The sequence below is a fragment of the Cynocephalus volans genome, chromosome 1 (genome assembly GCF_027409185.1).
Source record: "Cynocephalus volans isolate mCynVol1 chromosome 1, mCynVol1.pri, whole genome shotgun sequence".
In the NCBI taxonomy this organism is placed as follows: Eukaryota; Metazoa; Chordata; class Mammalia; order Dermoptera; family Cynocephalidae; genus Cynocephalus; species Cynocephalus volans.
This window is the reverse complement of record NC_084460.1, coordinates 11,851,037-11,878,968: the sequence shown is the minus strand read 5'-3', so window position 1 is coordinate 11,878,968 and position 27,932 is coordinate 11,851,037. Positions and strand designations below refer to the sequence as shown.

The window sequence follows — 27,932 nt, the reverse complement described above, 5'->3', positions numbered from 1 at the left end:
ACCCTTCTCTAAAAGTTTTTGAAAATGCTACCAACCAGCAATTCTCTTCTCAGCTTGGCCCTAAAATATTTTCTTATATAGTCATCTTACATGGGTGCTCAATAAATGTGGGATTAAATTATTCAGTGAAGGTCACTCAGAAGATAAATCGAATAGTTATAAATTGGTTACTTTGATTTCCCTTTAAAAGGTATTAGTCACCTCAGATATATGTTGTTATGGATTGAATCTTCCCCCAAAACTAATTGGACCTTGATCTCCATTGTAACAGTGCTAAGAGGGTGGGGAATCAACCGTAACATTTGAAAGGCAGGGCTTTTAAGAGGTGATTAGATAATGAGGACTGTGCTCTCATGAGTGGATTAATCCACTCATGGATTAATGGGTTAATGTTTTAATGGGTTATCATGGGCATGGACTGGGGGCTTTATAGGAGAGCATATGAACTTGCTCTTGCTATTCTCACTATATGATACCCTACATTGCCACAGGACTCAGTAGAGAATCACCAAAAATAAGGCCCTCATCAGATGTGTTCCCTGGACCCTGGACTCCCCAGCCTCCAAAATTGTAAGACATACATTTTTTTCTTTATAGATTACCCAGTTTTGGGCTGGCCCGTGGTTCACTTGGGAGAGCATGGTGCTGACAACACCAAGTCAAGGATTAAGATCCCCTCACTGGTCATCTTTAAATAAATAAATAAATAAATAAATAAATAACCCAGTTTCAGGTATTCTGTTATAAACAATGGAAAACAAACTAACATGTACAACCTCTTATGTACTCAAAAATCGGTGTGTAGCTGTGAAATAGCTTGTGTAAATCTCTTTTGAACTTTCTAAGAATTATTTCTCAGAAATGATTTCTATCACTGCCAGGATGGTTAAGCTATGCTGCATGAACATATATCCCCAAATTTCATTTAATTATGTCTTGCTTATGTTACATGACCAGTTAGAACCGGTGTGTGTGTGTGTGTGTGTGTGTGTGTGTGTGTGTGTGTGTGTGTGTGTGTGTGTGTGTATTGGACAGGGGCAGGGTGTCCTCGAACCATTCTAGTCACTTAGGGACCTAAGCTTGACAGAGTTTCCATTTGGTATATGTTTCCAAGATTACAAAGACAGGAAACAGGGCACCTGGCAAATTGTACACTGGCTCTTGACACGTCTGGCTGGAAGTGATAGATATCTCATGTTCTCACACTTATTTAGCCAAAGCAGTTATGCAGCCTTGCCAATTTCCAAAGGGTATAGAATAGTGCAAAGCCTCTGTGAGATGGTAAGGACCAAGAATCAGAATGTTTGTGCATCAGCTGTAATGACTACCACAAATTAGAAAGTGATTCAGGGCCTCAGAATCAAGCAATTGTTTGTTAAAGGGGAACAAAAATTCCAGACTTTCTTCCTCTCACTTAAGATTTATATTGAAATGCCCAGTTGAAGGCAGTTAAAATGAAGGAAAGTTTCACATAAATAGTACCTCCTTTGAAAGAAATATAGTCAGCCCTCTGTATTTATGGGCTTCACATCGTGGATTCAACCAATCTCAGACTGAAAATATTTGGGGGGAAAAATTGTATCTGTACTGAACATGGACAGACTTTTTTACCTTGTCATTATTCCCTAAACAATTAGTATAACAACTATGCACATAGCATTTACATTGCATTAGGTATTATAAGTAATCTAGAGATGATTTAAAGCATATGGGAAGATGTGTGTAGGTTATATGCAAATACTACACCATTTTATATCAGGGACTTGAGCATCCTAAGAGTTTGGTATGGGGGAGGTCCTAGAACCAATCCTCCATGGAGACAGAGGGACGACTGTAGTGGATTTGTATTTGCATTAGAAGACAGTATACCATATCAATAATATCTCTGTGGCTCCAGAGCTAACAATTGTGCTATACTGGGATCATCTACCAACCATTCTTAAAGAGGAAACACTTAAATGGTCTTGCTTCCCAAAATGTAGTGACAGACCAGCAGGATCAGCATTACCTGGGAGCCTGGTATAAATGCAGATTCTCAGGTCCTATCCTAACCCTACCAAATCAAAATTTGGTTTTAACAAAATCCCTAGGTGATCTGCATGCATATTAACATTTGAGAAGCACTTGATTAGGATATCTGGGGATTGTTTATGAAATCAATGATCATTATATTTGAAATTACACAATTGGGGCCCAATATTAATTAAAAAGTTGTTTTTTTTCTTTAAATTTGAATTTTCAAATTGTTATAGAGCTTAAGACTCAAAAATATTTACAGTGGTGAGTCATAGGAGAGACAAACCTGCTGTACTTAAGAATAGTATCTGCATAATATTTTGCTTGTTAGGTAGGTCTCATGGGACTGTCATCTTATTTTTCTGGTCTCAAAGAGAATGGCATTTGTGTGATGTTACTTTAGCTGACTTCAGGGGAGGACAGATTATATGATACCAAGCACGACCTACATGTCTCACAACACTGCAGAATAAGAACTTCAGGTTTCATCCCACACTTCTTTGGAGTGGTAATGAGGTCCTCAGAGGCAAACTACTATTTCCAAACTTTACAGAATGCATAATTATCATAGTCTATCTCAGATCCCACCCATTCTGGGAAAAGGGTATTATTTTGATGTACAAGAATGACACCCTTTTATTAACATTAACACAGCAGAACACATCAGAGGTGATAGACTTTTCTGTTTTTATTTTAAATCCCTCTAAACAAGAATGTGTCCACAAAGAATAAAATAGTAAGACTGAAGTGAAATGGAAGAAAATTAATTGCACAAATTATTTCCTCCCTGAATGGGGCGGGGGTGCATTTTAGAAAGTTTCAGCCAACATAATCCTGACCACCTAGAAAAATGTAAATCTGATTTGCTCCTTAACAACAATACCTAGATTTGTTTAATGCTCATTGTGACATTAATTTCACTGTACATAAATTTCTTACTGTAATCACCACCTGGAGAAAGAAAGAAGATACAAACAAATTGCCATAGATATTGTGGCTTTATCTGACATAAATAAGACAATATTTACCCACCACAGTAGTATGATGCATCTTCCTTTAAATACGGCTCCTTTTCAAAACTACTGCAGCAAGATATGGAATACATTTAACGAGAAACATAAAACATGTGCAGATAAGGTAGGAAAATATATGTGTATTCAGAGTCACTAAGAGATGCCTCAGTTATCATCCTTATAATTTAGATGTCCTGACACAGTTTTATTCCCAACTGTTTGTAGTAATTTTTCTGTTACCACTATAATAAGCAAGTTTTATCATCGGTAAATACATGAAGCTTGGATAGGGTAGTTATAGCGCTGCCTCTGGGTTTAGTTCGATAAAAAATCTGTTTCACAGCAAAGTAAATCGTGTTGCATATCTGTAATATGAGTCTGGACTGAGCAGAACTCCAATGAAACCCATTTGCACTTCTATTATTTTTTAAAATGTGAGTTTTTGACATCTGATTTTTGATCTGACTGACAAGAGGTCAGAGGTTGTAGAGGATTTGGTTATAGAGGAATGCTGGTTGTTTCACAGGACATGTAACCAAAATTTAGCGGTTACAATGTTCTTAATATAGTTACAGAACCAGGCCATGCAAGGCTCACAAGACCAGAAAAACCTTTTTCTCCCCTTTATTCCCTTCCAGTCCTGCTTTCAATTGCTGGTTTCTCAAAATCATTCAGGAAACCACTGGCGACCATCAACAGGTTATTGGAAAGCCAGGGGTGACTGCCCAAGGACAGGAAAATGCACTGGCTCTTTTTAGAAGAACCTGTAAAAAAGCATGCAGACCGTTGCCACTAAATTGGCATTAGGTAACTTCCTTCTCACAGTGTAATGTAGAGTAGCCATAATCTAGTTGTTAATAGAACACAATGTGCAGTCTGTCTTTGGGCCTCTGTTTTTCCTGTGGGGTTTTCTTCCCAGGTAGAGTGTCTTTGCACAGTCATATCTTATCCTCTTTCAATGGTTATGAACTTTTGGCCATTTCTACTTGTATAATATAGTCAGATTATAGCTTATGTTCAGAAAAATGGTTTAACCATCCTCATTATCATCAAATAGAATTAGTTAATTGCTCAGATGCCCATACTAATGTGCAGGGCAGATTGTCCTTTGTTATTTAAAAATTGTTTTATATTTACTTTATATTTTCTTTTAATGTGTTAAGGATACATTCATAATTCTTTAACTGAGACAGAACTATTTACATTTCTTCTCATTTTTATATCTATATAATAAAAGAAGGCTTTTCTGTGATTGTTTTCTACACTTATGTGTATCTTCATAAGATATCACATTTGTTTTAGTGTTGCCTAATTTCCCACGAAGTTTCACTCACTTACTCAATATATATTTATTATCAGTCAATTTGTAATTACTGGGGGTACTTAAGTGAACAAAGCAGACAAAAATCCTCACACACAAGAAACTTACATTATTTTTAAGGTGGTACAAATTTAGGTGCTCATATAGTCTGTTTCTGTTGCTTATAACAGAATACTTGAAACTAGGTAATTTATAAAGAAATGAAATTTATTTCTTACAGTTTTGTAGTATGGGATGTCCACAGTCCGCGGAACACATCTGGTAAGGACCTCGTTCTGGGTGGGAACTGTCTATGGGATCCCGTGGTGACCAGGGTGTCACATGGCAAAAAAACTAACCTCTTGTTTGCTCTCCTTATAAAGCCATCAGAACCACACCCATGATAACTCATTACTTCATGAATGGATTGATACATTTATGAGGACAAAGTTCTCATTATCCAATCATCACTCAAATACTCCACCTTTCAAATACCATACTTGGATTTCCTGCCCTCTTAACACTGTTACAACGGAGATTTACGTTTCCAACACATGAACTTTTGGGGGATGCATTTGACCCATAGCAGTGACCTTTTATTTTTTTAATTTTTTTTTTTTTCTTTTGGCTGCTACAGGGATAGAACCCTGGACCTTGGTGTTATCAGCACCACACTCTAACCAACTGAGATAACTGGCCAGTACCTACAACGCTCTTTTAAAATAAAAATCCACAGCTGATAAAACCAAACTATTTGGTCCCTAACCCCCTTTATTCACATGTCCAAGTCATAGCCAGCATTTAGAAATAACTTTTATGTTCCATTTATTTTTGGTCTGGCAGTGTGCTAGTCACTTTACGCTTTGCTCATTTAATCCTCACAGTAACTTGAAGGAGGTACTGTTAAGATTCCTACTTTACAAATGAGGAAAGTGAGGGTGAGAGAGATTAGTTAAAGAGATGATACAAGATTAGATTCCCCTTGGCTCTTTAACAACCCTTTCATGCTCTAGGTGATGCTTGACACACATCTAATGAATGAATGGACGAATGAATGAATGCTCACCCTTTTTTTGGAAGTCAAATTCACCTTGGCATAAACACTAACTCCTTAGATTACCCTAGAAAAATCTAGGCATTTTGTGCGCAGGGAAGAGATTGGCAAGGGTGGTAGGGAATCAGTGCTTGAGTGGGTTTAGGCAGATGATCTTACAGGTGATTGGGTGCTACTTGAGCTTGGCTGCTTTATCTGATGAGCGAATACAGAGAATTGGGCGGGCAGACACATCAATTCTTTCTGCTCTGGGACCTCAAACTGGGCTGCCTCTGAGATTGGAGGTCATCAGCGGTGTTGAAGGAGAGTTCCTCGGAGTCCCGGGAATCAGAGGAGACTTAGGGGTGAGAGGGGACGAGAAGCATAGGAAGGCAAAACTAGGGCCACCTGCCCCAGTAGTCAGCATGAGGGGCTGTGCCTGTAAAATTGTACAGGATTTGGAAAAATGGAAGGCACCGTTGTGTGGGGTAAAATCTCACAAGGTAATGGTCGGGGAAATAAAACACTCCCCTTCCTATCCTCTCACAGCATGGTTCCAGGATTCCAGGTTGACCCCACAGAATGCCCTCAACCGTCCTCTCCTTCCCCATTTAGCTTTCCGGCCACTTCTCCCCGCCCGCTAGACAGGCGCACGCGCAGAGAGAGACCCAGCCGGGGCCGCAGGAGACCGGAAAGCATCGATCTACTCGGTGCTTGGCTTCTCGACTTCTCGGCGCTCGATTGAGGAGCGTGGTAGCGTTACTTCCGGTGCCTGGCTTCGTTTCCGGTTTTAGGTTCTTGCGGGAGACGGCGTTGGCCTCAGGCAGGTTGGAACGTCTTCTGCCTCGCTGTTTCCGTTTTCCGAGCTGTTCGTGTGAACTCTCCCCTGTTGGAGCCGGGGGCGCAAAGGTGGAGTCTGGACGCCTCCGGCCTGGGGTTCGCGGAGGGGTCGGCTGGGGGGGCGAGGGAGGGATGGAGTCTGACGCGCTGGCCGGGTGAGGCCCCCGAACTTAGGAAACTTGTCTCCAGCGGGACTGGTTGGGGCAGGAGATCGCGTGGCCGCTGCCTTGGGTTTGGGGCAGGGGCGTTGGGCGGATGTACCTGTGTCTGGACAGGCGGGAAGCTGTGAGTACGAAGTAAAGGGCAATTAATGTCCCTTTGCTTGTGCGAGGCGTTTACAGTTCACTGTGCACTTTCAGGTGCCTTCCAAGCGACTCCCTTTTGCTTGAAGGGACAACCCCGGTTGCCCTGCACTAATCCAGCACACCATCAAAGCTCACGTGAGCTACTGCGAACTAGTCTCCCCGCTGGCATTCATTTTGCCCTCTGTCTCTATCAGTTCCTCTCGACTGACCCCTGCCCATTCTCCAGGTTTCCATTTAGGGGGTCTCAAGACTTTCATAAGCATTCCTTTTCACCTGTTACCTGCTCAATAGTCTCTGTCCATAGGCTTTTCTCTTGTCAGTCATCCAACGCTGTTCACGTACAGTGGGTGCTCCGTAATTGTTTGAGGTAAAGGAATATGTGGAGCATCCAAGGAATAAAGCAATTTCACAATTTGCAACTAAAAACAATGTAAAATATGAAGTAGTGCGATGGGTGTGAAAGAACAGTGCAGGAGAAGAGAAAAGGTGAGGACTGAATTCCCAGGCCTTCTGCTTATTAGCTGTGGGACCTTAGGCAAGTCCCTTGACTTGTAATAGCCATTAATAGCTATTTAAGTTTTGTTGATGCAAAAACTTTGCTAGAACTTTATCTCATTGAGTCTTCTGTTACTATCCCCATTTTACGATGAGTACCTGAGAGATTAAGGGACTTGCCCTCAGTCAAGCAGCTAGTAAGAAGCGTAGACAGTATTTGAATTCATTTCCAGCTAGTACTAGAATATGAGCTCTTAACCATCATACAGTGCTGCTCTCAGTGAGCTTCATTCTTTCAGGTTGGTTAGAGGTGACCATGGAGTCGTGACAGTTGGTGGTGGTGTATACAGATTAAGTAATAGGTGTTAAAGTGCTATGTAAGTGTACCCATGAAGTAGTTGGCTAACTTCATTACTGTTGTGTCTTAGTGATTTTTAGGGGATGTGTGCTTGCTAGTTTCTTTTTTATTTTTCTTCAAATCTAAGTTTTTAAATCATTTCATTAAAAAAGGAAAGTTATTTCAGTAGGCCGATGGAAAGACAGTATCACTTGTCATAAGTGAAAGGTAAGTATAAAAATAAATGTATTGAATAAAATGATGTTATTAAAATCTGGCTAGGTACTGGTGCTCCACCAAGATTTGAGCCTGAGAACTGTTCTCCTTTTCTCTAAAAAGGAGAGCTAGTAAGTGCTGGAGAGATAGTAAAGTCTATGGCCAAACTGACATTTGGGATTGAAAGAGAATTGAAAAGTTAATAACTCTTGTGTTGTGTCCTTATGCCACACTGTAGTATGATTTAATCCTTCCTGTTTATAACATTATTTACTCTCTGTTTAGGCTATTTAAGGAATTTAACCCAAATATGGATATCAGACCAAATCATACAATTTATATCAATAATATGAATGACAAAATTAAAAAAGAAGGTAAGTGCTTTTTAAAATATTCGTTCACAACTAAAATGTGCTTATTCACTACTGTCTTAAAAGTTGTACTGTTGCAAAACTTCTCATCCAGTCATCTTTCATATTGCCTGAAATAATGGTTTGTTGCATTTTGTATAAGGATTTTAAAGCTTTATAAAAATAGGTGGGACTGACAGTGTTGAATCTGTTTTTACTCATAGTATAATGGTTTCAAATAACTTTTTAAATGGATAACAAGTCGAATAGCATGTATTTTTAATAAAATTTATTATAACTATATATAAATAAACAAATGGTGAGGGGGCACTCACTGCAGTGTCATTTTATGAGGAATTTTGTCATTGTTTTATTCACAAATATTTTGTTTCCTCTTTAATTTGGACAGAGTTGAAAAGATCTCTATATGCCCTGTTTTCTCAGTTTGGCCACGTGGTAGATATTGTGGCTTTAAAGACCATGAAGATGAGGGGGCAGGCCTTTGTTATTTTTAAGGAATTGGGCTCATCTACGAATGCTTTGAGACAGTTACAAGGATTTCCATTTTATGGTAAACCAATGGTAAATCAATCTTATTATTTTCGCTTGAGTCACTATTAATGGAATGGTAGATTTGTAAATATACCCTTGAAACTATGGCTATTGCTTTCGACTTTTAATTACATGTGTTAGAGTTTGCGTTTATTTATGTGTTTTTATAGAAATACAGTAATAGTAGAGATTAATTCACTTAGGACAATTCAAATCAGCAAAAACAATACATTGAGATGTAGAATATTTTTTTAAATAATGGCATATAGACAATATTATCTAAAAAAAACCTAGAAATTAATAATAACTCAGAAGACTTGAAAAGAAACTTCTGTAAACTTGTAAAAAAAACAAAACAAAACAAAACAAAAATCATGGTTCAGAGAGGAAATCCAATCTGAAGTTTCAGCAAATACTATAGTGAAAGACTACATATCAGAAGTTTATACATTCTAGATAAAGCAGTGATCTAAGGAAAAATCATAGATTTATGTGTTTGGTTTGTTTTTTTGTTTGTTTGTTTTTGGTTGGTGGCTGGTCAGTACAGGGATCCATACCAAAAGTCACAGATTTAAATTCATAGGTTTTATGAATAACAGTAAATGGAAATGAAATAGTTATGCGTGGAGAGTTTTAAACTGAGTAGTGACATAATGATCTTCACACTTAGCTGCTAGATGAAGAATGGATTGTGGGAGCGCAGAGAGGAAGTAGGGAACTCAATTAGGAGGCACGTGGTATAAGTCAGAGGTAGGGGATTGGATAAGGGTGGAGACGGTGTAAAGTGAGGGTTTCCACGTGTGTAAGTTGAGTACACAGTGCCTTGAGTGTGGATTCCAAACTGCTTGTGTTCTGGGATTGGAATGTGATATGCAGCAGTGTTGGAGAAAGAGTCAAGGCCCAGGGTTTAGGGGATCCGGGTCCTCACACTGGTTCTGCCATTAACTGGTTCTGTTTTTGTGGTCAGTTTTACCACCTCTAAAGTGTAAGCAGGTTAGATATTTTTGGTCTGATTCAGGTGTCAGCAAAAACTCTGTAAGGGACCAGATAATAAATATTTTAGGCTTTGTCAGCCACACGGTTTCTGTTACCTATTCTTTTTTGTGTGTGTATGTTTTAACAACCTTTAACATTGTATAAAAAACATTCTTAACAGGCCATACAAAAACACACTTAGCAGAACATACAAAAACAGTCCATGGGGAGGATTTGGCCCACAGGCTGTAGTGCAGATCACTGGTCTAATCCTTTAATTTTACAAATGGAGAATCAGGCACACAAAGGTTAATTGTTCATCCAGATTGTATTATTATAACTGGCAGCAGTCTCAGGACTTGAAAACTAATCTCCTGACATCTGGTATTGTGATATATTTTTTTCTATAGTAGGAGTCAACAAACTTTCTGTAAGATACACAGATAGTAACTGTGTTAGGCTTTGCTAGCCGGATGGTCTCTGTTGCAAGTACTCACTTAACTCTGCCTTTATAGCATGAAAAGCAGCCATAGATGGTATATTAATCTGCTTTCTGTCACTGATAACAGAATATCTGAAACTGAGCATTTTCTAAAGAAACAATATATTTCTTACAGTTTTGAAGTCTGGGAAGTCCAAGGTCTAGGGGGGCTCATCTGGTGAGGACCTTCTTGGTGGGAACTCTCTGTGTTCTCTCGGAGACGCAGATTATCACATGGCAAGGATGGCAAGAGTACTTTTATGTGCTCACTTGCTCTCCTTATAAAGCCACCAATCAGGGCCTGGCCAGTTCGCTCAGTTAGTAAGAGTGGTGCTGTTAACACCAAGGTCCAGGGTTTGATCCTTGTACCCTCCAGCTGTCAAAAAAAGAAAAAAAAAAAAGCCACCAATCTACTAATCACCCACTAAGACATTAACCCACTTATTCATGAATGGATTAATCTAATCACAAGGGCATAGTTGTCATGATTCAATCACCTCTTAAAGGCCCCACTTTTCAAATAGTATAGATTCCTCACCCTCTTAACGCTGTTCCAGTGGGGATCAAGCTTCAGTGAGTTTTGGGAGGGACATGCAAACCATAGTAGGTGGTGTGTAAATGAGTGGTTACGATTGTTTACAAGACCTAATTTGCAAAAACAGGCAGTGTGTGTTGTGGGCAGTAGTTGGAGGACTCATGATCTATATCACACTAGTTTAGGACTGAGCACCTTTTGTCTGTTACTGAAACAAGTTTTCTTCTCATCCTCTGTCCAACTCTCCTTTCCCATCACTTCCCTGCCGACTGGGCACCATCTGTGTGGAAAGGCCTATCCCAGGGAACTGGCATGGTGCCTATATACCCTAATTTTCAGTAAATTGGCATTTCCTAAACCAACTGATCTTTCTTAGTAGTACAAAGAAGTAGCATAATTGAGATCTCAGTTGTCAGGAGCATAAGACTGGGTTTTAGTTTCGATCTAAAATTACATTAACATGAAGGTGTAGTTTCTTCCTGCAGAGGGTTTTAGGGCTGTTTTGCTGAGTTGAGATGACAGGGTTGCATGTTCCTGTTACTCGGTTACAGGAAAGATGGGAATTGTTTGCTGTGTTTGGCACTAGCCTCACCTTGTGAATTATTATTTAAAATCAATGGAAAGCATTCATTAGACTGATTCTTTATTGAAGTTATTTTAGGAAGTCCATTCCCTGCCTTCAGGAAGGTAGCAAATACTGCCAAATCTCCAGCATCCTGGAAGATGGGGAAAAACGTTCTTTGAGCTGACTTGTTTGTATTTATTCAGGTGGTTCTAATACTAGGTCAGAAATGAACAAAATTATTCAAGGACAGTAGTTATTTAATGACAGAAATACCTCAGTAAAGTAGAACCATCTTCCTAAGGGCTTCTGTCATCAAACGTTTGACATAAATGTAAATCTTGCCCTTCTCTGTCTCTAAGTTGTGGGTGGACTTTTATCTCATGGATATTTAGTCTTGACTAGGGTTTCTCAACACTGGCACTTTTGACATTTTGCACTGAATAATTCTTTGTTATAGGGGCCTAACCTGTTCATTGTAGGGTTTTTAACAGCATCTCTGGCTTCTACCCACTAGATGCCAGTAGCATGACAACCAGCAATGTCTACAGATAGTGCCAGCTGTCCCCTGGCAGGCAAAATTGCCTGTGGTTGAGAATCACTGTTTTAGGCCAGTCGGCTGAGAGCTGTTGCTGAGATCAAATATTTTCACAGTTGACTCTCATAAAGACAGACAAATCATGTCATCCAAGATCTATTTAGGTCAGGAACAAGGTTGAAGACCCAAGGGAGTTGGGAGGGAATCTGTAGGTCCAAATCCAGAAGTTAGTCCAAGCCGTCAGCCTGTCTTCTTTGGTTAGATGATGAGGGCAAGACTAGCAGAGTTGCTTGCAGGGATGAATACACTTAGAGCTACTGTGGTTCAGCAGACCAGACCAGCCAGAAAAGGCCTGGAGTTCTGAGATATGGTGCTAGGCCTGCTCCCTCTTGTTTGTCCAGTATGTTCATGTAGCTGAAGTGAAGGAAAAGAAAGAATTGCTCTTGGTTTTGATAAGTTCCCTGCTTTCTAATCCATGCTACTTTAAAAGGTCTCCTGTTCCCTTTGGACCAAGATCAAATTCTTACTACACAAGGCAATTTTAGATAGTAGTAATTTGTAGGACTATTGTGTTTTGATATGATCAGAGAGGTAGTTATTCTTTCAGCTCCGGGGAAGGTGTTTGCTTGAAATGGAAGTTGCAATTTGTATATAGTCACACCCTACATAACAGTTTAACTCATGGCAAAAATATCTGGACAGTTTGTTGGTGTTGAAGCTATGTGATAATTCTTTGGGACAGGACCACACTACTCAAAGTGTGGTCCCCATGCTAGTAGCATCACTAACTTCATTGTGCTTGTTGCAAGTGCAGGATCTCAGGACTCACCCAGACCTACGCATCAGAGCTTTTACAAGTTCTGCAGGCAATTGGAATGCATGCTATAGTTGATAAAATGCCATTCTAGGCCAGTTTTTGAATGCTTCCCTGTTCTCACAGGTGCCTACCATTCCTGCAGGCTCTGGCTTAGTAAGAATAAGCAAGTGGCCCAGTCCCATCTTTTTGTTTCCTTTTAAAGCATTTTAAAATTGAAGTTGGTGTCTTTATTAAAGTAATCTTATTTAAAATGATAGATTCACAGGAAAGTCATTCCCAGTCTTCCGTATTTTAACCTTTGGAGGTGACACATTCCATAGCTGATTAACAAATATTCACCCTTCCACTGAGAGTTGATAGATAGATAGGGGTAGATAACCTTCCAGTGCAGTTTTCTTTATTCCTTTATTAAATGGAGAGAGGCAGTGAAGCAGATATTTCAAAGACCTGTTTTTCCCATATAAAAATGTATGGGGTTTTTTCTAATGAAAAAAGTTGAATCTAACTTTGTCTAACTGTGAATCTTAGGCCATAATTATTTCCGTTTGGCACTCTATATTTTGACAGATTTCTTAGGGTTGTGTTTAGTTTGTAATGTATTTGCTTAATGAAATTTGAAATACTAGTGACTGTGTAAACACCTTCTGCATAATGAGAAGTAACTTGTTTTCAAATAATTAAAACAGCGAATCCAGTATGCAAAAACTGATTCTGATATAATATCTAAAATGCGTGGCACATTTGCTGACAAAGAAAAGAAAAAGGAAAAGAAAAAAGCTAAAACTATGGAACAGACTGCAACAACTGCAAACAAAAAGCCTGATCAGGTAAGATAAACAAAAGTCAATATTTTTTTGGTGTTATAAACTTGATAGACGCCTGTCTTACTTGTGAGGGATGATCTTTGAGGCATATATGTGAATGTGTGCACATATGTGTTTCAAAGGTGGAATTTTAAGATTTCAGTATTTATACTTAAGCAACAAATTAAAATATAAATCTTTACATATGCACATTTATATTAATATTTTTATTCTAATTTGCATGGCATTTAATTTCATCATTCCCCAGAATATGTTGTTATCTATTAGTTATTTCTCAAGTTCTGCTACCTGTGAATAATACTGTAGATACTATCTGTAGTCATGAGCCCTTCACTCAAAGCTTCTTTTTTTGGAGAATTAAGGAATGCAAAATCTAATTTGAAATACCAGATAAAAGTGAAATTATCCTCCAAAAAATAGTGATTTCTGGATTGAAAGTGACTAGAAATTAGTTTCACTAAGTATAATGCTTGACTTATGTCCAATTGTTTTTTTTTGTTTGTTTGTTTGTTTTTTAAAAAAGAAAGACTCCTTGGCAAAATTTTCTCTCATATATTTTTCTATAATTTTAATGCTTAGAAGTTAAATTTTATGATACAGTTTTTAAAGTTTAGGGCAATACTATCAAGTTAATGTTTGAGTCAGAGTTAAGATGTAAATTCTTTTTTTTGACCGGTAAGGGGATCGCAACCCTTGGCATGGTGTTGTCCGCACCACACTCAGCCAGTGAGCGCACCGGCCATCCCTGTGTAGGATCCAAACCCGCGGCCTCGGCGCTATCAGCGCCACACTCTCCCGAGTGAGCCACAGGGCCGGCCCAAGATGTAAATTCTTAAAGAAAGTAAAATTAAATGGAATAAAAAAGTCTGTTGAAATTAATGTTATTTTTATACATTAGTTAAAAATACCTGCTCCCTTTTTTTGGAGGGATTGAAAATTTTAACTATTTTCCTATTTCTTTTGTTTAGGGAACACTTAATTCAGCTAATATGCAAGGAAACTCAACACCAAATCCTCAGGTAATATTTTTCTGCAGCAGTGCTTAGTTTGAAATAAAATCATAAAAATTATAGCAATAATATAAAACACCTTGCATGTTTCTAAAAAAAATTTTCATTTAAAAGGCACAATACATTAAATTGTATCCCACTTGAATATAGAAACTCCTCAAAACATTTTAATTTTCTTTAAAGTGGGAGAAAACCAAACCTGACTTTATTCCTTGCTTCCTATAATGAACCAAGGACAGAATTAAAATGACAGAATTTAAACTCCCAGAGCTGGGAGCAGACAGTTTTTTTTCTCTCTGCATTATGTAGCCAGGCTTTATATACATGTGGCTCAGGGTAACTGGTACAGGGAGGGAAGTTACTCCGTTCCAGTGCACTGAAGCACTGCACCACCTTTTCTCGTAGACTCACACACCCTTTAGGCAACATAGTTTTACACTTACCCTTGCTCTCACTTCCTCAGCGCAAATATACTACAGTCTTATTTATTTAAGCCTCTCTGTGTAAAATGTTTTAGAAACTCCTTACCAAATCTCCCCACTAAATGCCTCAAAAAGAAAGCCTAGATTATGTGTTAATGGTTTCAGTACTTGCTTCCTCTGATGCTAGTCTGGCAAAGTCCTTAAATCCAGAGAATTCTCTATTTCACTGAGGTTTTTCTCCTTTGAATATAAGTTATTTGCCTTTTCTTATTTTATCTACTTCCCTTCTTTGAACTTTTTCACCATTTATAGTCCAGTTCACAAATGCCAGCACTTAGTTCTCCAAGCCTCAAGTTGTCACTAATTGTTCTTTACACTTGCTTTTCTTATGTACAGGACCCTTTCCTGTAGTTCTTCATAACCACAGGGTGGAGTATCAAATAAATAACTTAAAATCTAATAACAGTGCTTCTTTCTACTTATTTGTATGTAACTAGATGTTCTGCATACCTCATTTACTTGCAAAAGTAAATTAAAAGTCACCAAGTAGTGGTTCTCAGTGGTAATTTTTCTAGTTCCAAATTTTCTTACATGCTGGAAGGTAGTAAATAATAATCCAAAGGAAATGAGTATCTGAGTGAGATATCCAGCTCAGAAGTGACATAGCTTCCCTCTCTAGTTTTGTTAGGATCTTTCAACTGTGTAATCCAGATGACAAAATTCTCCAGTTACACTGACCTCCACATGCTTAAAATGTAAATATTACTGTAAATACTGTTAATTAAATACTTAAAACCCTTAATAAGATTTGTGGTCTTCCAGATGCGGGATGTCTTGACATGAATGTCTCCTTTGCTTATTAGTTACTGTTATGTTTATATTAATTTTTCTCGTGTCATTGTTTTTCAGCTTTAGTGTATGATGTAAGATTTCATAATCTATATAAAATGGTATGTGAGCTTATGATGCAGCTTACACTTACAAGCTAATTTTGCCTTTTTTTCTTTTTAATAGGTCCCTGATTATCCTCCAAATTATATTTTATTCCTTAATAACTTACCAGAAGAGACTAATGAGATGATGTTATCCATGCTGTTTAATCAGTAAGTCTTTTCATAAACAAGTCTATTTCCAAGAGTCTCCTGACAAGACAAATAGCACTTCCATGGGTTGAATTCATTGTCGTCACACAGTCGTAATTCCTTACAGGTTCATTGGTTTGGTCTGAAATTAATCATGGATTGAAGCCAATCTGCAGATTAAGCAAATAAAAAGACAAATTTCCTCTAATGTTTGAAGTATTAATTCTAATTGATGAGTAAAACAGGAAGCAAAGCTTACATTATTTCTGCAGTTCTTTCATGGTATTAATTACATTTTAGGCTCTTCTGTGCTACTCAGGATTCTTGGTAGGATATGATTACTTTTCCTGGACCAGTGTCAGGAAGTTGATTAAGTTTAAACACAAAGCAGACATTTTATATATTTGCATGTACGTGTGAATTGTTTTTCTTCTTTATAGGTTCCCTGGTTTCAAGGAAGTACGTTTGGTACCTGGGAGACATGACATTGCTTTTGTGGAATTTGAAAATGATGGGCAAGCTGGAGCTGCCAAGGATGCTTTACAAGGATTTAAGATCACACCATCCCATGCCATGAAGATCACCTATGCCAAGAAATAACATTTGTTATAGTCATCTTTAAAGGACTTGGTATTATTTATAGAGTTTGTTTTGATAATGTCTGGTAGGGTAATTTTAATAGTTGGAGGGGGGGGTAGTGAAAGTGAAATTTTTGTAAAAGACTTAAAACATTATTCATTGTTTCTCTAGCATTGATCAACTATGAAATGTGAAGGCCTTAATTTTGTACAATAAACTTTTATTTGTATTCACTCTATGTAATACTTTGTTTATTGGCTATTGCCCTATCATCAAATGTTTATTGTAGTGTAGAACATCTTAAGATGTATAAAACTCTAATTAGATCCTTTTCTAGTGTTATTTTGGAGCAGCTAATGATACAGCAACATTGAACCATTTTAATAATAAAGGAGAATTAGATCACAGAAGCTAATAAATGACTGTTGTATTACTGGCAAGAATGATCATTCTGAATACTAGAAGAAAATGAGACCTGAGAAAGATCTAAATTTGATCTTTGTATCCTTCACAGAAATGAGCTTAGTATTTTGCTGGTAGGCATTCCATGAATCTTTTCATTCAGTTAAACAAATGCCATTTAGAAGTAACTATACTTACTCTTTTCTGGGACAATAGAAAGAATGCTGCGTTCAAACTTTACATTTTATGCTCTTTCCCTCTTGAGGCAGGACTCTTCCTAAGGAATAATGTTTGGTTAATATCCAATCTCTTTAAGATTTAAGATTTTACAATCTAATCATTTTTTAAAGACAATTAGGTTGACAAAGAGTTGCCAGTGCTACTCTTACTACCTCCTTTGTAATTCCTAAACACCAATGTACAAATATTCCCAGAGCTCATTTTCTTTGGCATTTGATTTATACTTAAGGCTATTAATTCACTCCTTTGCTAAAATCGTGGGTATCTTTAGGAGTGAATAATTTTTTGCAAGTGTATACATATTAAAGAATATTAATCATTTTTTGGTGTTCCTGTTTTAGTATTTCCTTGAGCAAAACTTTTCCTTATCACTTACAATTTTTGTTATATACTTATGGAAAGACCACTTTTGGACTTACAAAGAGATAGATTATTATCACATCACACTTGTGCATACATGAAGAGGAAAAGAGCAAAACAATTTTTTATTCCTAAAACTTTGCCACATTCGAATCTGACTCTTCTGAACTTTTTTAACCCAGTTGTTAAGCTCATGTATTTTAAAATATATGTTAAAAGTGAATTACTAGATGCTCTTGGATGTTATAACAATACAATGTCAATTGCTATTAAATTTTGATTGCCTGCTCTCAGTTACTATGCTTGTCTCAGAACAGAAAATATTTCACAGACAGAAATATTGAAATCCCAGGTCCCAGAACATGCTTTGAGTGGCTGTATTAGAGGAAGTAGAAAGGCTAGGGTGGCTGGAGTGGGGTGAGAAGGAGGGAAGGGGAGAGTATAAAAGGGGATTGCATGGGCCTTTTTAAGGACTCTATATTCTGTGTGAACTGGGGAACTATTTTAGAGGATTTTAAAAGTTGAGTTATTTACACACAATAAAATTCACCATTTTTGTGTTTGATGTGTTTTGGGCAGTCGTATATAGTCATGTAATAATCATAAGATACATCACCCCCAAAAAGTTTCCTTGTGTCCCATTGCACTCGATCTATTCCCCCCACCCTTGGCCCTAGGCAGCCACAATGATCGGCTTTCTATCACAGTCAGTTTAGCCCTGTGTGAATGCTTTTGACATTCATCTGTATATTGTTGCATGTATCAGCGGAGTGTTCCACCAATGAATGAACATTTGGGTGTTTTCCAATTTGGGCCTATTATGAATAAAGTGGCAATGAATACTTGCATCCAGATTGGGCCTATGTTCTGTTAGATTTTGAGCAGAGGAGTGACTTCTGATTTACTTCTAAAGTTTTTTTTTTGTTTTGATACATTTGCAATTTATATAAAAGTTACAGAAATAATACACAGAACTCCCATAAACATTCTTTTTTTAAACATTTTGAACCATTTCAGAATATACTGACCTGATTCCCCATTAACCCTCAAACTTCATTGTGTATTTCCTAAGTACAAAACCACTCCCACATAACCCAATACAACCATCAAAATCAGAAAATAACTTTAATCCAATATTATCACCCAGTCCAATTCGAGTTTTGCTGATGACCCAGGATTGTGTTGCATGTAGTTGTCATGTCTCTTCGGTCTCCTGTCAGTTCCTCAATCTGTCCTTGTCTTTCATGGTCATAATTTTATATTGCTAGTGATTATCCATCTATCGTTGGGTATATCTATACAATTATGTTAGAAACCATGAATTTACACCATTACTTCCAATTGCATTCTAACAGCACTGAATTTATTCTACCCTTCCCTCTGCTCGTCTCCACCTCAATGAATTTACTTGGTTGTTCAAATCTCCTGTATTTAACCAAACTCTAGAAAGCAAGCCTTCAAGGATGAGGAGGGTGAAGGAGAGAGGAGCTAACTATACTTTAAAGAAGATTTGGTCAAACTCGGATCTTCTGGCTTTCCCTATCTCACCCATCTTTGGGAGTTTCGAGGAGGGACGATTGCTTGGAGGCAGTGGATGTTGCTCTCTATTGTGCTTCCAACATAGCCAAGGTTAAGAACTAACAAAGCAGATTTCTACTGAAGTACGTCGTAGTGATTAAATCATTCGCTCAAATAGTGTTTTTCAAAGGCAGTATATTGATAAATGTAAAAATAATGTTAAAGTGGAAACTGTTGCGAAAGGCTAATGTCTCCATTTTAAACTTCAAGGCTTGTAGTATTTTCATTCTGGCCCTTGAAAATGTTTCCAACAAAGACATAATGAAGCTCGTGAAGCCCTGGCTTAAATTCTTTGCTGTATTTGATTTGCCCTGGAGTAGTCCTTCTCAAACTTTAATGTGTCTATGAGTCACTTGAGTGTTTTGTTAAAAAGCGTGTCTGAGGTGAGATATGACAGATTTTATTTCTACAGAAAAGTGATGCCAAAGTAACTGGTCTTGGGGGGATCAAACTTTGGTGGCAAGTGGCAAGACCCCACAGTCTCTGCGCTGATGATTTAGTCACTGAGTCTTAATTTAAAGGTGTATGAATCTCTTTGAATATGATAAAAGCTAGGGACTTTGGGGGAAGTGGGGGGAGTGCATGTGTATATATACACACCTAAGCATGTAATTTCAGAAGGATCATGCATTCATTCAATGAATATCTATTTATTGCATGCCATGGGTTTTTATGGGTGCTAACAATAGAGTGATGAACAAGATAGGCAAGGTCCTTGCCTCATGGAGCTTTCGTCATAGTGTCAGGAGACAAACCACCACCAAGTAAATAAACAAGGCATGTTAGATAGTGATGTGTGCTTTAGTACAGTGTACCACGGTCGCATGACACAGGGATGGGGCTGGAGGACTGTGGAGTATCTCTCACATTGGTCTGTGGAGGCATCTTGGCCAGAGACCTGAATACCAGTATCTGGAGGAAAAGCATTGCAGGCATCAAGCTCTCTGAGGGCCTGAAGCAGAAATGAGTTTAGTGTCGTCATAAGAGAGAGCAACCAGGATGGTGGGAACAGCAAGTGAGGAAGAGACAGGAGGTGAAATACCAGAGGTGGAGGGGCCAGACCCTCCAGGACCTTGTAGGTCATGGCAAGGAGTCTACTTCCACACCCTCCGCCTGCCCACACCTATCCTTAGACCCTAAAGGAGCAACATACTGAGAAACTCCAGACCAAGAAGCTAATTTAGGAACTAAAGGAAAAAAATGTTACTTGGGGATTAAAAGCTTAAAGAATACATCAGAAAATCCAGAGGAAGGAAATACGCAAGCTCAGGACAGAGCCCTTCATGGACCCCCAGTGATCACAGTATTCTGAGCTAGGCACAACTGCTTGCTGAATTATTGCAAATTTAAATGCCTATTTGCAAGCAAAATTTTACCAAGCAGCCTCTAATCTCCGTGTTGTGTCTGCCCACTGCAGAATACTAGCACATCCCAAGCCTTCCCAGGATGCGCTCAGAAGGCTTGGCATCTCTTCTCTTTGTTTCTGTACCTTCAAATGTCTAATAATGGCTTTGTGTTAGCATTAGCCTTGCTTGCTAAGTTGTGATAGCTTGGCTGTCACTTTATCTACCATTTTACTCTGCTTTGGGGGCCTGTATATGGTGTGGCAATCAGAGTTTGTGCAGTCCCTATTTCTGAAAGTGCCTCTTAAACGCCAATTGTCTGTTAACTCTCTCATAGTGAGGGCTGTTTTGAGACTGTAAGAGTCTGTAAAACAGATGCCTGGTCAGGATTAAGAAGATTTAATCAATGCTTTAATTTTCCCAGAGATACTTTTTTAGGCCCCTAGATTGTAGGAAGGAAAAATGCACAGGCATTCTGCTTTCGAAAATGATTTCTAATCCATCCTTTCCTTGACCTGAAGAAGGAAATAGAGTATTTAAAATCCCAATTCTAATTTGACAGTGATGAATGGTAACGGCACTGCAGCACAATCTCTCTGGGTGACCTTTAGATAGGATGGTTAAGAAAAGTCGCACTGGCCTTTGCTAGGCATCAGCTTCCTTGTCTATAATGAAGGTATTGAATAAAACAGGCTTCCAAATCAGGGCCAACTATATAGAAGATCCTCACCTGAAAACACACGCGCGTGCACACACACAACAATAAAACTGTGATGCACACATACATGTGTATGCGGGAACTTCAAAAAGTTCGTGGAAAATTTTGTATTATCTTTCAATTCTACTTTTCCACGAAATTTTTGAAGTATCCGCTCATATATTCAGAACAATAAAACCTTTTTGTTATACTAAAAGTATATTTTGCTTTATTGATTTATCTCTTGGAAAACTTATTTGTGCAAAATTATTCAGTAAGTTGAATTCTTGCTCCTCATTTTGTGAGGTGACCACATTTGGGGGTGGGGGGAGGAGGAACTGCTCTGAAGCCACTTCATCAACCGAGCTTGCAGAGGACATCTTGACAGGGATCTCTTCTAGAAACAGTGGATTGGGGGGGGGGCATTTATGAAAGAGATGCCAGCCCCTAACACTCTATAAAAAGCTGCAGCTTATTGTCTGTCTCTCCTAACAGGAAGTAAACCCTTGGGGCCAGGGCCTATGAGTATTTGGAGACCATTTCAAAAGTCTTGGAGGAAATACGGAAAAGATTGGCCCATTTTTCCCAACCCACCTGTCTCTTCCCTTCCCCACTGGTGGGGTCTGAATGTGACATAAACAAGTGTGTTAGAATCCATCTCTGGCCCAGAACAGACATGACTCCTAAGAATCCTATCAGGAAGACTTGGTAAGCATGAGAATCCTTCATTTATCTATTGTGCAAATCCAGATTTTTATTAACTGGATTTGTTTAAAACCAAAATTATTTGTACTAAAGGTATAGATCTCACATTTTCAACAGATTCCTACGGTTAAGACATCTTTATTGATAAGCTGAAAGAATATGAGGGTTGAACTAAAAAAATGGTTTAAAATTCTCATAGTCCTCTCAACAATGCCCTGCTGATGGATGCAATAAACCACAGCTAAGGTGGCTTTAACAATGGTGGACAACTTTGTATATATCATTTGTGTGTAAAAAAAGACATGAAGTTTGATTCTCTTTGGAAAACCAGACACTAAAGTACCCCTGGAGCCCAGCAGCCTGTTACAAAAGCAGAGGAAGGGTAGACCCTTCCCATTGGCTGGGGGTGTTTATCCAGAGCTCTGGCTTTCACATAAAAGACAGGAACCCCTGAAGTCAGTCCCCACTTCCAGTCAAAAGGTGCAAGCCACACAGCGTAAAAGGGAGATGGCACGATTACTGATACTGCTTCTGGGTCTTACGGCCGTAAGTGCTGTGCATGGAATATTTATGGAGAGACTTGCTTCCAAGAAGCTCTGTGCAGATGATGAGTGTGTCTGTAAGGACTTTTTTATGCTTTTCATTATCTTTCTATTACATAACTGAAAATATGTCCACTAACAGCATAAAATCTAATTGTACTTTGAAGTGAATCTTTTCCAATGTGTATGCAATTAGCATTGTTACTCCTGCTCTGTATGTTCGGTGTCTTACTATGGAGAATTTATGTGGCTAAGATTTTGTTGCAGCTTTAATATCTTGGCTCTTACTCTTCTTGAATTGAACACCAGCTGTAAACTGGGAGGTATCAGTCACTCTGGTTTCCTAGTTTTCTTACATGCTTTGCGTTTTTACTGTTATAAAATTCAGGAGCTTAAAATGTAGTCATTTCAATTTTCTTTCCTCCAGATACGATTTCTCTGGCTAGAGCTCAAGAAGATTACAATGCCCCGGACTGTAGATTCATTAACGTTAAAAAAGGGCAGCAGATCTACGTTTACTCAAAGCTGGTAAAAGGAAATGAACCTGGAGAGTTTTGGGCTGGCAGTGTAAGATGAGATTAATAAAAATATACACACATCTTGACACATGTAGCTCTTAATTTTTCCTTGATTACCAATCTTCAACACACTTTTAATGCTTAAAACTATCTGTTAAGAACAATGTAGGGATTATAGATGCCGATGCAAAAATTCAGGTATATTTGCTACTATTGCATTTTAAAGGAACAAAGATAATTTTACAGCAAAACCAAACGGTGTGGGTTAATGTGATGTTTTGGCGAGGAAAAAAAGTCGAACACATTGGGGCTTGAACATCCCAAAGAGTTTGAATCTTACTCAAAAATGTCTGAGAGGATTTGTCGAGTAAAAGGCACATGCGTTGAAAGTCAATCTAAGTTTCAGTGTTCTTTCAGGAAACTTTAACACCCTCTTTAATTTCAAAGAGTCTGCTTTCTTCAGTTAAAGTGTACAGGGGTGGGCCCTGGGGAGGGATGGAGCAGGGTTTATTTGCTGTTCCCATCTGCAGCCCCAAAGATAGGTTCTAAAGTAATGAAGAATTAAATTTAAATTTGAGTATCTGTGCATTTGAGTTGTTAAAAACTGAAAAATATGCATCCTTTAAAATAAAAGTGTCTACTTACTTTTTTAAAAAATTTACTGACTTTATTTATGGATTCCAAAAATATTTCAGGCAACTCACAGACTGTATAAAATAAAGTAATGCTGAAGCAGTAAGACAGTAAGACTGGGCCACAAGAGAATAGATGCACCATTCCTGCGGGTTAACTTAGGCTAAAAGTGAACATCAAATTTGCCTCTGAGCTCCCTGGAGCCCAGAGTGAAAAGGAGGCACTGGCAGTTATGTAATTCTCGTTATCAGCAAAGAGGATGCCTGAGGGTTTCTTAGAAGACACGCACATCAGCTTTCTCCTGACAGCTACTCTTTTGGGCACTTAGGTTTATGATGACCGCCAGGAAGATGAGATGGGAATCGTGGGTTATTTTCCCAGCAACTTGGTCAAGGAGCAACGTGTGTACCAAGAAGCCACCAAGGTAGTTCCTACCACGGTAAGCATCTCAGAGGGGACCAGAGTACACAGATTTTGGGGTAATATAGGCTAGTGTTAAAAATGCATCATGTAACATACAAGATGCATAAAACAAAGCCCCGACTTCCAACGGTGGTTTTTCTGAGATAATGAGTTTTGGGGGGACTATTTATACATATCTCCTGTTAATGTTGAAAGATTACGAACTTTTTCCATTCAATCCCTCCCTTTTTGTTTTATTTTAGTTCACTATTTTTTTTTTTATGTTTCAACTATTTTACTTTTTTTTTCAGCTTTATTGTGGTATTACTGACAAGTAGAAGCTGTATATATTTAAGGTGTACCACCTGTTTTGATATACACATGGTGAAATGATTGTCACTCTCAAGCGGGTTAACATATCTATCACCTTACATAGTTGTGTGTGTGTGTGTGTGTGTGTGTGTGTGTGTGTGTGTGTGTTGAAAGCACTTAAGATCTACCCTCTTAGCAAACTTCTAGTATACAATACAGTACCCCATTTGTTTTAGATGCAAGTTATCCTGGAAAGGAGTCCATGTCACAAGGAAAGAAACCAAGATACCGTTAACTGACACTGACTGACAGTTTGCATTTACTTACTAAAGAATCAGATTGGGGAAAAAATTAGCATCTGTTTTTGATAAAGTCAAAATATACTAGAAGAATCTTTGAATGCCTTGTGTGTGTGTTTGTGTGTGTGTGTGTGTGTGTGTGTTAGATAAACTCTATTTAAGTATGAGATAAAATCATACTCTTTTTAATGCCCTGGGGTCCTGCAGACTCAGGACAGAAATAAAGGTCTTTTCTGAGCTTCTTTGCAAGGCGGTTGTTTTGAAGCAGTTCTCCTGAAACTAATTGCTGTATTTCAAATGTTGCCCAACCCACACAAATGCAACTCACTTGTCATTTCTTCTTAGCATTAAGCTGGAGTCTGTCAAATAACCATAAGTGAAGAGTTTGAAGACTTTCATTTTAAATGGTTTTTTACTTAAAGTAATACTTATATTATACTTAATACATATTCTTTTGGGTTCAACTTTTACTTATTTTAAATCCAGGTTTCTCATTGGTTAAATATGATTTTAAATAAAGAACCAACATCTGTTTTCTGGTCCAGCCTGCACAGCTCAACCTTTCTTGTTTTTTGTTTGTTTGTTTGTTTGTTTTGTTTTGCTTTTTTTCAGGATATTGACTTCTTCTGCGAGTAAGAAATTAGTCAAAACTGCAGATAGAAAGGAAATACCAGAAATAAAGAAAAAAGCAAAAATAACCAAAAAGTGCATGTCTCTAATTTCTGATTTTTGTTCCAAGAGTTTGTTACCTTACAAGAGGGCTGGGGACTTGGGATTGGAGGTGGCAAGTAAAAAAGGACTTTCAACTGAGTCTTGTTTTCTACTGGCCTGGTTTGCAACATTTGGCTGGAATGGGTAAATTGAGACCACAGAAATATTTTTCAGCCTAGAGAATCTTCTCTTACATGGGGATGCATATAGAAGATAGTTTATTTGTAGTTATTTGTAAAGAGCAATACTGTCCAGCTTTTTCACTCTGTATGTAAACTTGGTGGGTCAAAGGCCTTCCCTTTGGACGTGATATTTTGTACTTATTTGTACCTCTGGACAATTGGAATGTAACAATGTACCTGAAGGGGCTATAACATCAAGAAGTATTCTAGTATTTTTGTTACTTTTAATATTTGATGCCCTGGGGATGTAAAATTGTTGGGGGGGAAATAAGATTTTGGGGCCCATAAATGTCTGGACTATGTCTCTAAATTTTTCTTTTAGACAAGTCTCAAAAATTATTTCAACTGAATAATGTTACCTTCTAAATGATCAATTTACCTCTCCCCACATTTTAAATAAGTATATGTGTATATGGTGAGGGGGAGCAAGTTATGAAAATATTTTTAATGGAATAGTTTCCCGTTACTGGATATTATTCAAGCTCTAAGTCATGAAAAGGCACAGCAAAAAAAAAAAAAAAAAAAAAAAAAAAGCCTGTGGGTTATTTTCTCTACTTGTGCAAATTCCTCTAGCCAAGTGTGATATATCATGAAAACTGATGAGGGGATGCAGGTTGTGTGGTCCTAATGGGCTCATGAGTTTTTCTATATTTAACTGAAAATCTGCTTTGATTGTGTATCACTAATGTAATTCTTTTGATGTAGTTACGAGTTCTTGTTTGTTTATATGTAATTAAAATGCCCATTCTGTACTCAAAAAACTTGATGATTTCCGAGATTTTTTTAAGAAAACATTTTTTTCACCCTGGGGTATAGAAAGCTGGAGGAGCCTGGGAATGGGCTTTATTTTTCAGCTTTCTGAGGTCTGTTGTTCCACAAGTGTGAAGAACAGAACAGAAGATAGCACTTAGGGAATGTCAGAGACTTGGGACCCAGGTCATTTTCACCTGTGTCCACTGGGACTTTGGGGGAATTTTTTTTTTTGGCTACACTTTATAATGCTAATAAAGATGTCTATTTTTCAATCAAAGCATGATTGATTATACATATTTTGGGGGTACAGCGTTGACTGCCATCACCTGTGTACAGCATGTGTTGATCAAATCAATATTATTAGCATATTCATTATTACAAATCACAATTATTCTTTATACTCCTTACCCAAACTCTCCCCACCCCCCTCTCCCTATCCTCTCCCATGTCTAGTAACCATAGATTTGTTCTCTCCGGAAAGATCAATGTATTATTGTGTTTTTTTCCTTCCTTCCTTCCTTCCTTTCTTCCTTCCTTCCTTCCTTCCTTCCTTCCTTCCTTCCTTCCTTCCTTCCTTCCTCCTTTCTTAGCACCCACTTACAAGTGAGGACAGGCAATATTTCTCTGTGTCTGGCTTACTTCAATTAACATAATTTTCTCCAAGTTCATCCGTGTTGCGGCAAATGGCAGAATTTCTTTCTTTTTTTACGGCTGAGTGTATTCCATTGTGTAGATATACCACAATTTCTTATCCAGTCATCTATCAATGGACATTTAGGGTGGTTCCATATTTTGGCTATTGTAAATAGAACCTGGGAGTCCACTGCAGACCTTCTGAATCAGAACCTGCACATTAAAGACTGAGAGACACTGATTTCAGCTCCCTCCTCTCATCTTACAGAAAACGAAATAAGCAACAAGTTAGAGAACCTGGGAGATGCAGCAATTCTCCCAAGGCAAAACAACAGGATTCCAACGTTCCTAACAGGACTTATCACGGGCACTGTCTTGGTCTTCTACTGATGTCTACCCAGAGAAAAGGGGCTGGGTGGTGGCGGGGTGAGAGTCTAGGGGCAATGAGGCCTTTTGGGACCCATTTCCAGTTGAGGAATCTTTCTTCTTCCTTTCCTATAACAGAAAGGGCATCTTAGCACCTCTAAGAGGTTGTCAACTGCTGGCATTAAAAAAAAAATCTAAGTCTAGTGATCCTTGAGGGAATCCTAGTTTGTATGCTTCCTTGATATCCAAAACTAAGTGCCATATATATATATACACACACACACACATATATGTATACACACACATATCCATGTGTGTGTGTATATACATATTTATATTTTTTTAAGCTGCCTAAGTCCTTTGCTGTAGTCCATTGACCATATACCAAGAAGCTGAGCCTGGCTACCTACGTGCCTGTGAACCCAGCTCCATCCCGGAGAGTCCTGGCTCCCCAGACTCACTCTGTTTTAGCCAAGACAATCCTCACTCGCCTGTCCTAGTTTCATACCTCAGATCTTGCTGACCCCCCCCAACTACCAAAGACTGATTAAACAAGATTAAACAGAACAGGAGAGCTGCCGCCATTTGTCATGTAGATCTATGAAATGATTAATTCAGCTTAGGAAGTATTTAAATTTTACCATGCAGTTTGTACTGCTGCCCTGCAGGAGAGAATAAGATCTTTAATCCTCTGTCTCTGACCTCACAGAATATGGGGAATCAGACTTCTACCTACGGAAAAATAGACAAACAGTACAAGGCAGTGGATGTGGGTTGTGGAGGCCAGTGGGTTTCATGAGCCCATTTAGGGCAGGTGGTAGACTTGTCCTAGAGAAGAGCTTTTCTCAAAAGAGGTTACCACTACAGGATAAGTAGAGAAACTGGTCAAAGGTGAGAGGAATTGGGGCATAGTATGCACTGGTAGGCAATAACATAAAAATCATCTTTATAAAAAATGTGTTGAGGAGTTTTGG

General features: G+C 38.3%; 2 protein-coding genes across 2 annotated transcripts; both read left to right on the top strand.

Moving 5' to 3' along the window:
- Positions 1-6,143: 6,143 nt before the first annotated feature.
- SNRPB2 (small nuclear ribonucleoprotein polypeptide B2) lies at positions 6,144-17,974 on the top strand. Its single transcript, XM_063103662.1, has 7 exons — positions 6,144-6,271; positions 7,841-7,929; positions 8,315-8,487; positions 13,052-13,192; positions 14,158-14,208; positions 15,636-15,724; positions 16,144-17,974. Exons 2-7 carry the CDS (start codon positions 7,866-7,868, stop codon positions 16,301-16,303), a joined length of 678 nt encoding a protein of 225 aa, XP_062959732.1. The 5' UTR covers positions 6,144-6,271; positions 7,841-7,865; the 3' UTR covers positions 16,304-17,974.
- A 4,140-nt stretch (positions 17,975-22,114) lies between these two features.
- On the top strand, positions 22,115-24,949 carry OTOR (otoraplin). Its single transcript, XM_063087195.1, has 4 exons — positions 22,115-22,226; positions 22,577-22,716; positions 23,629-23,739; positions 24,926-24,949. Exons 1-4 carry the CDS (start codon positions 22,115-22,117, stop codon positions 24,947-24,949), a joined length of 387 nt encoding a protein of 128 aa, XP_062943265.1.
- The last annotated feature ends 2,983 nt before the right edge of the window (positions 24,950-27,932 follow it).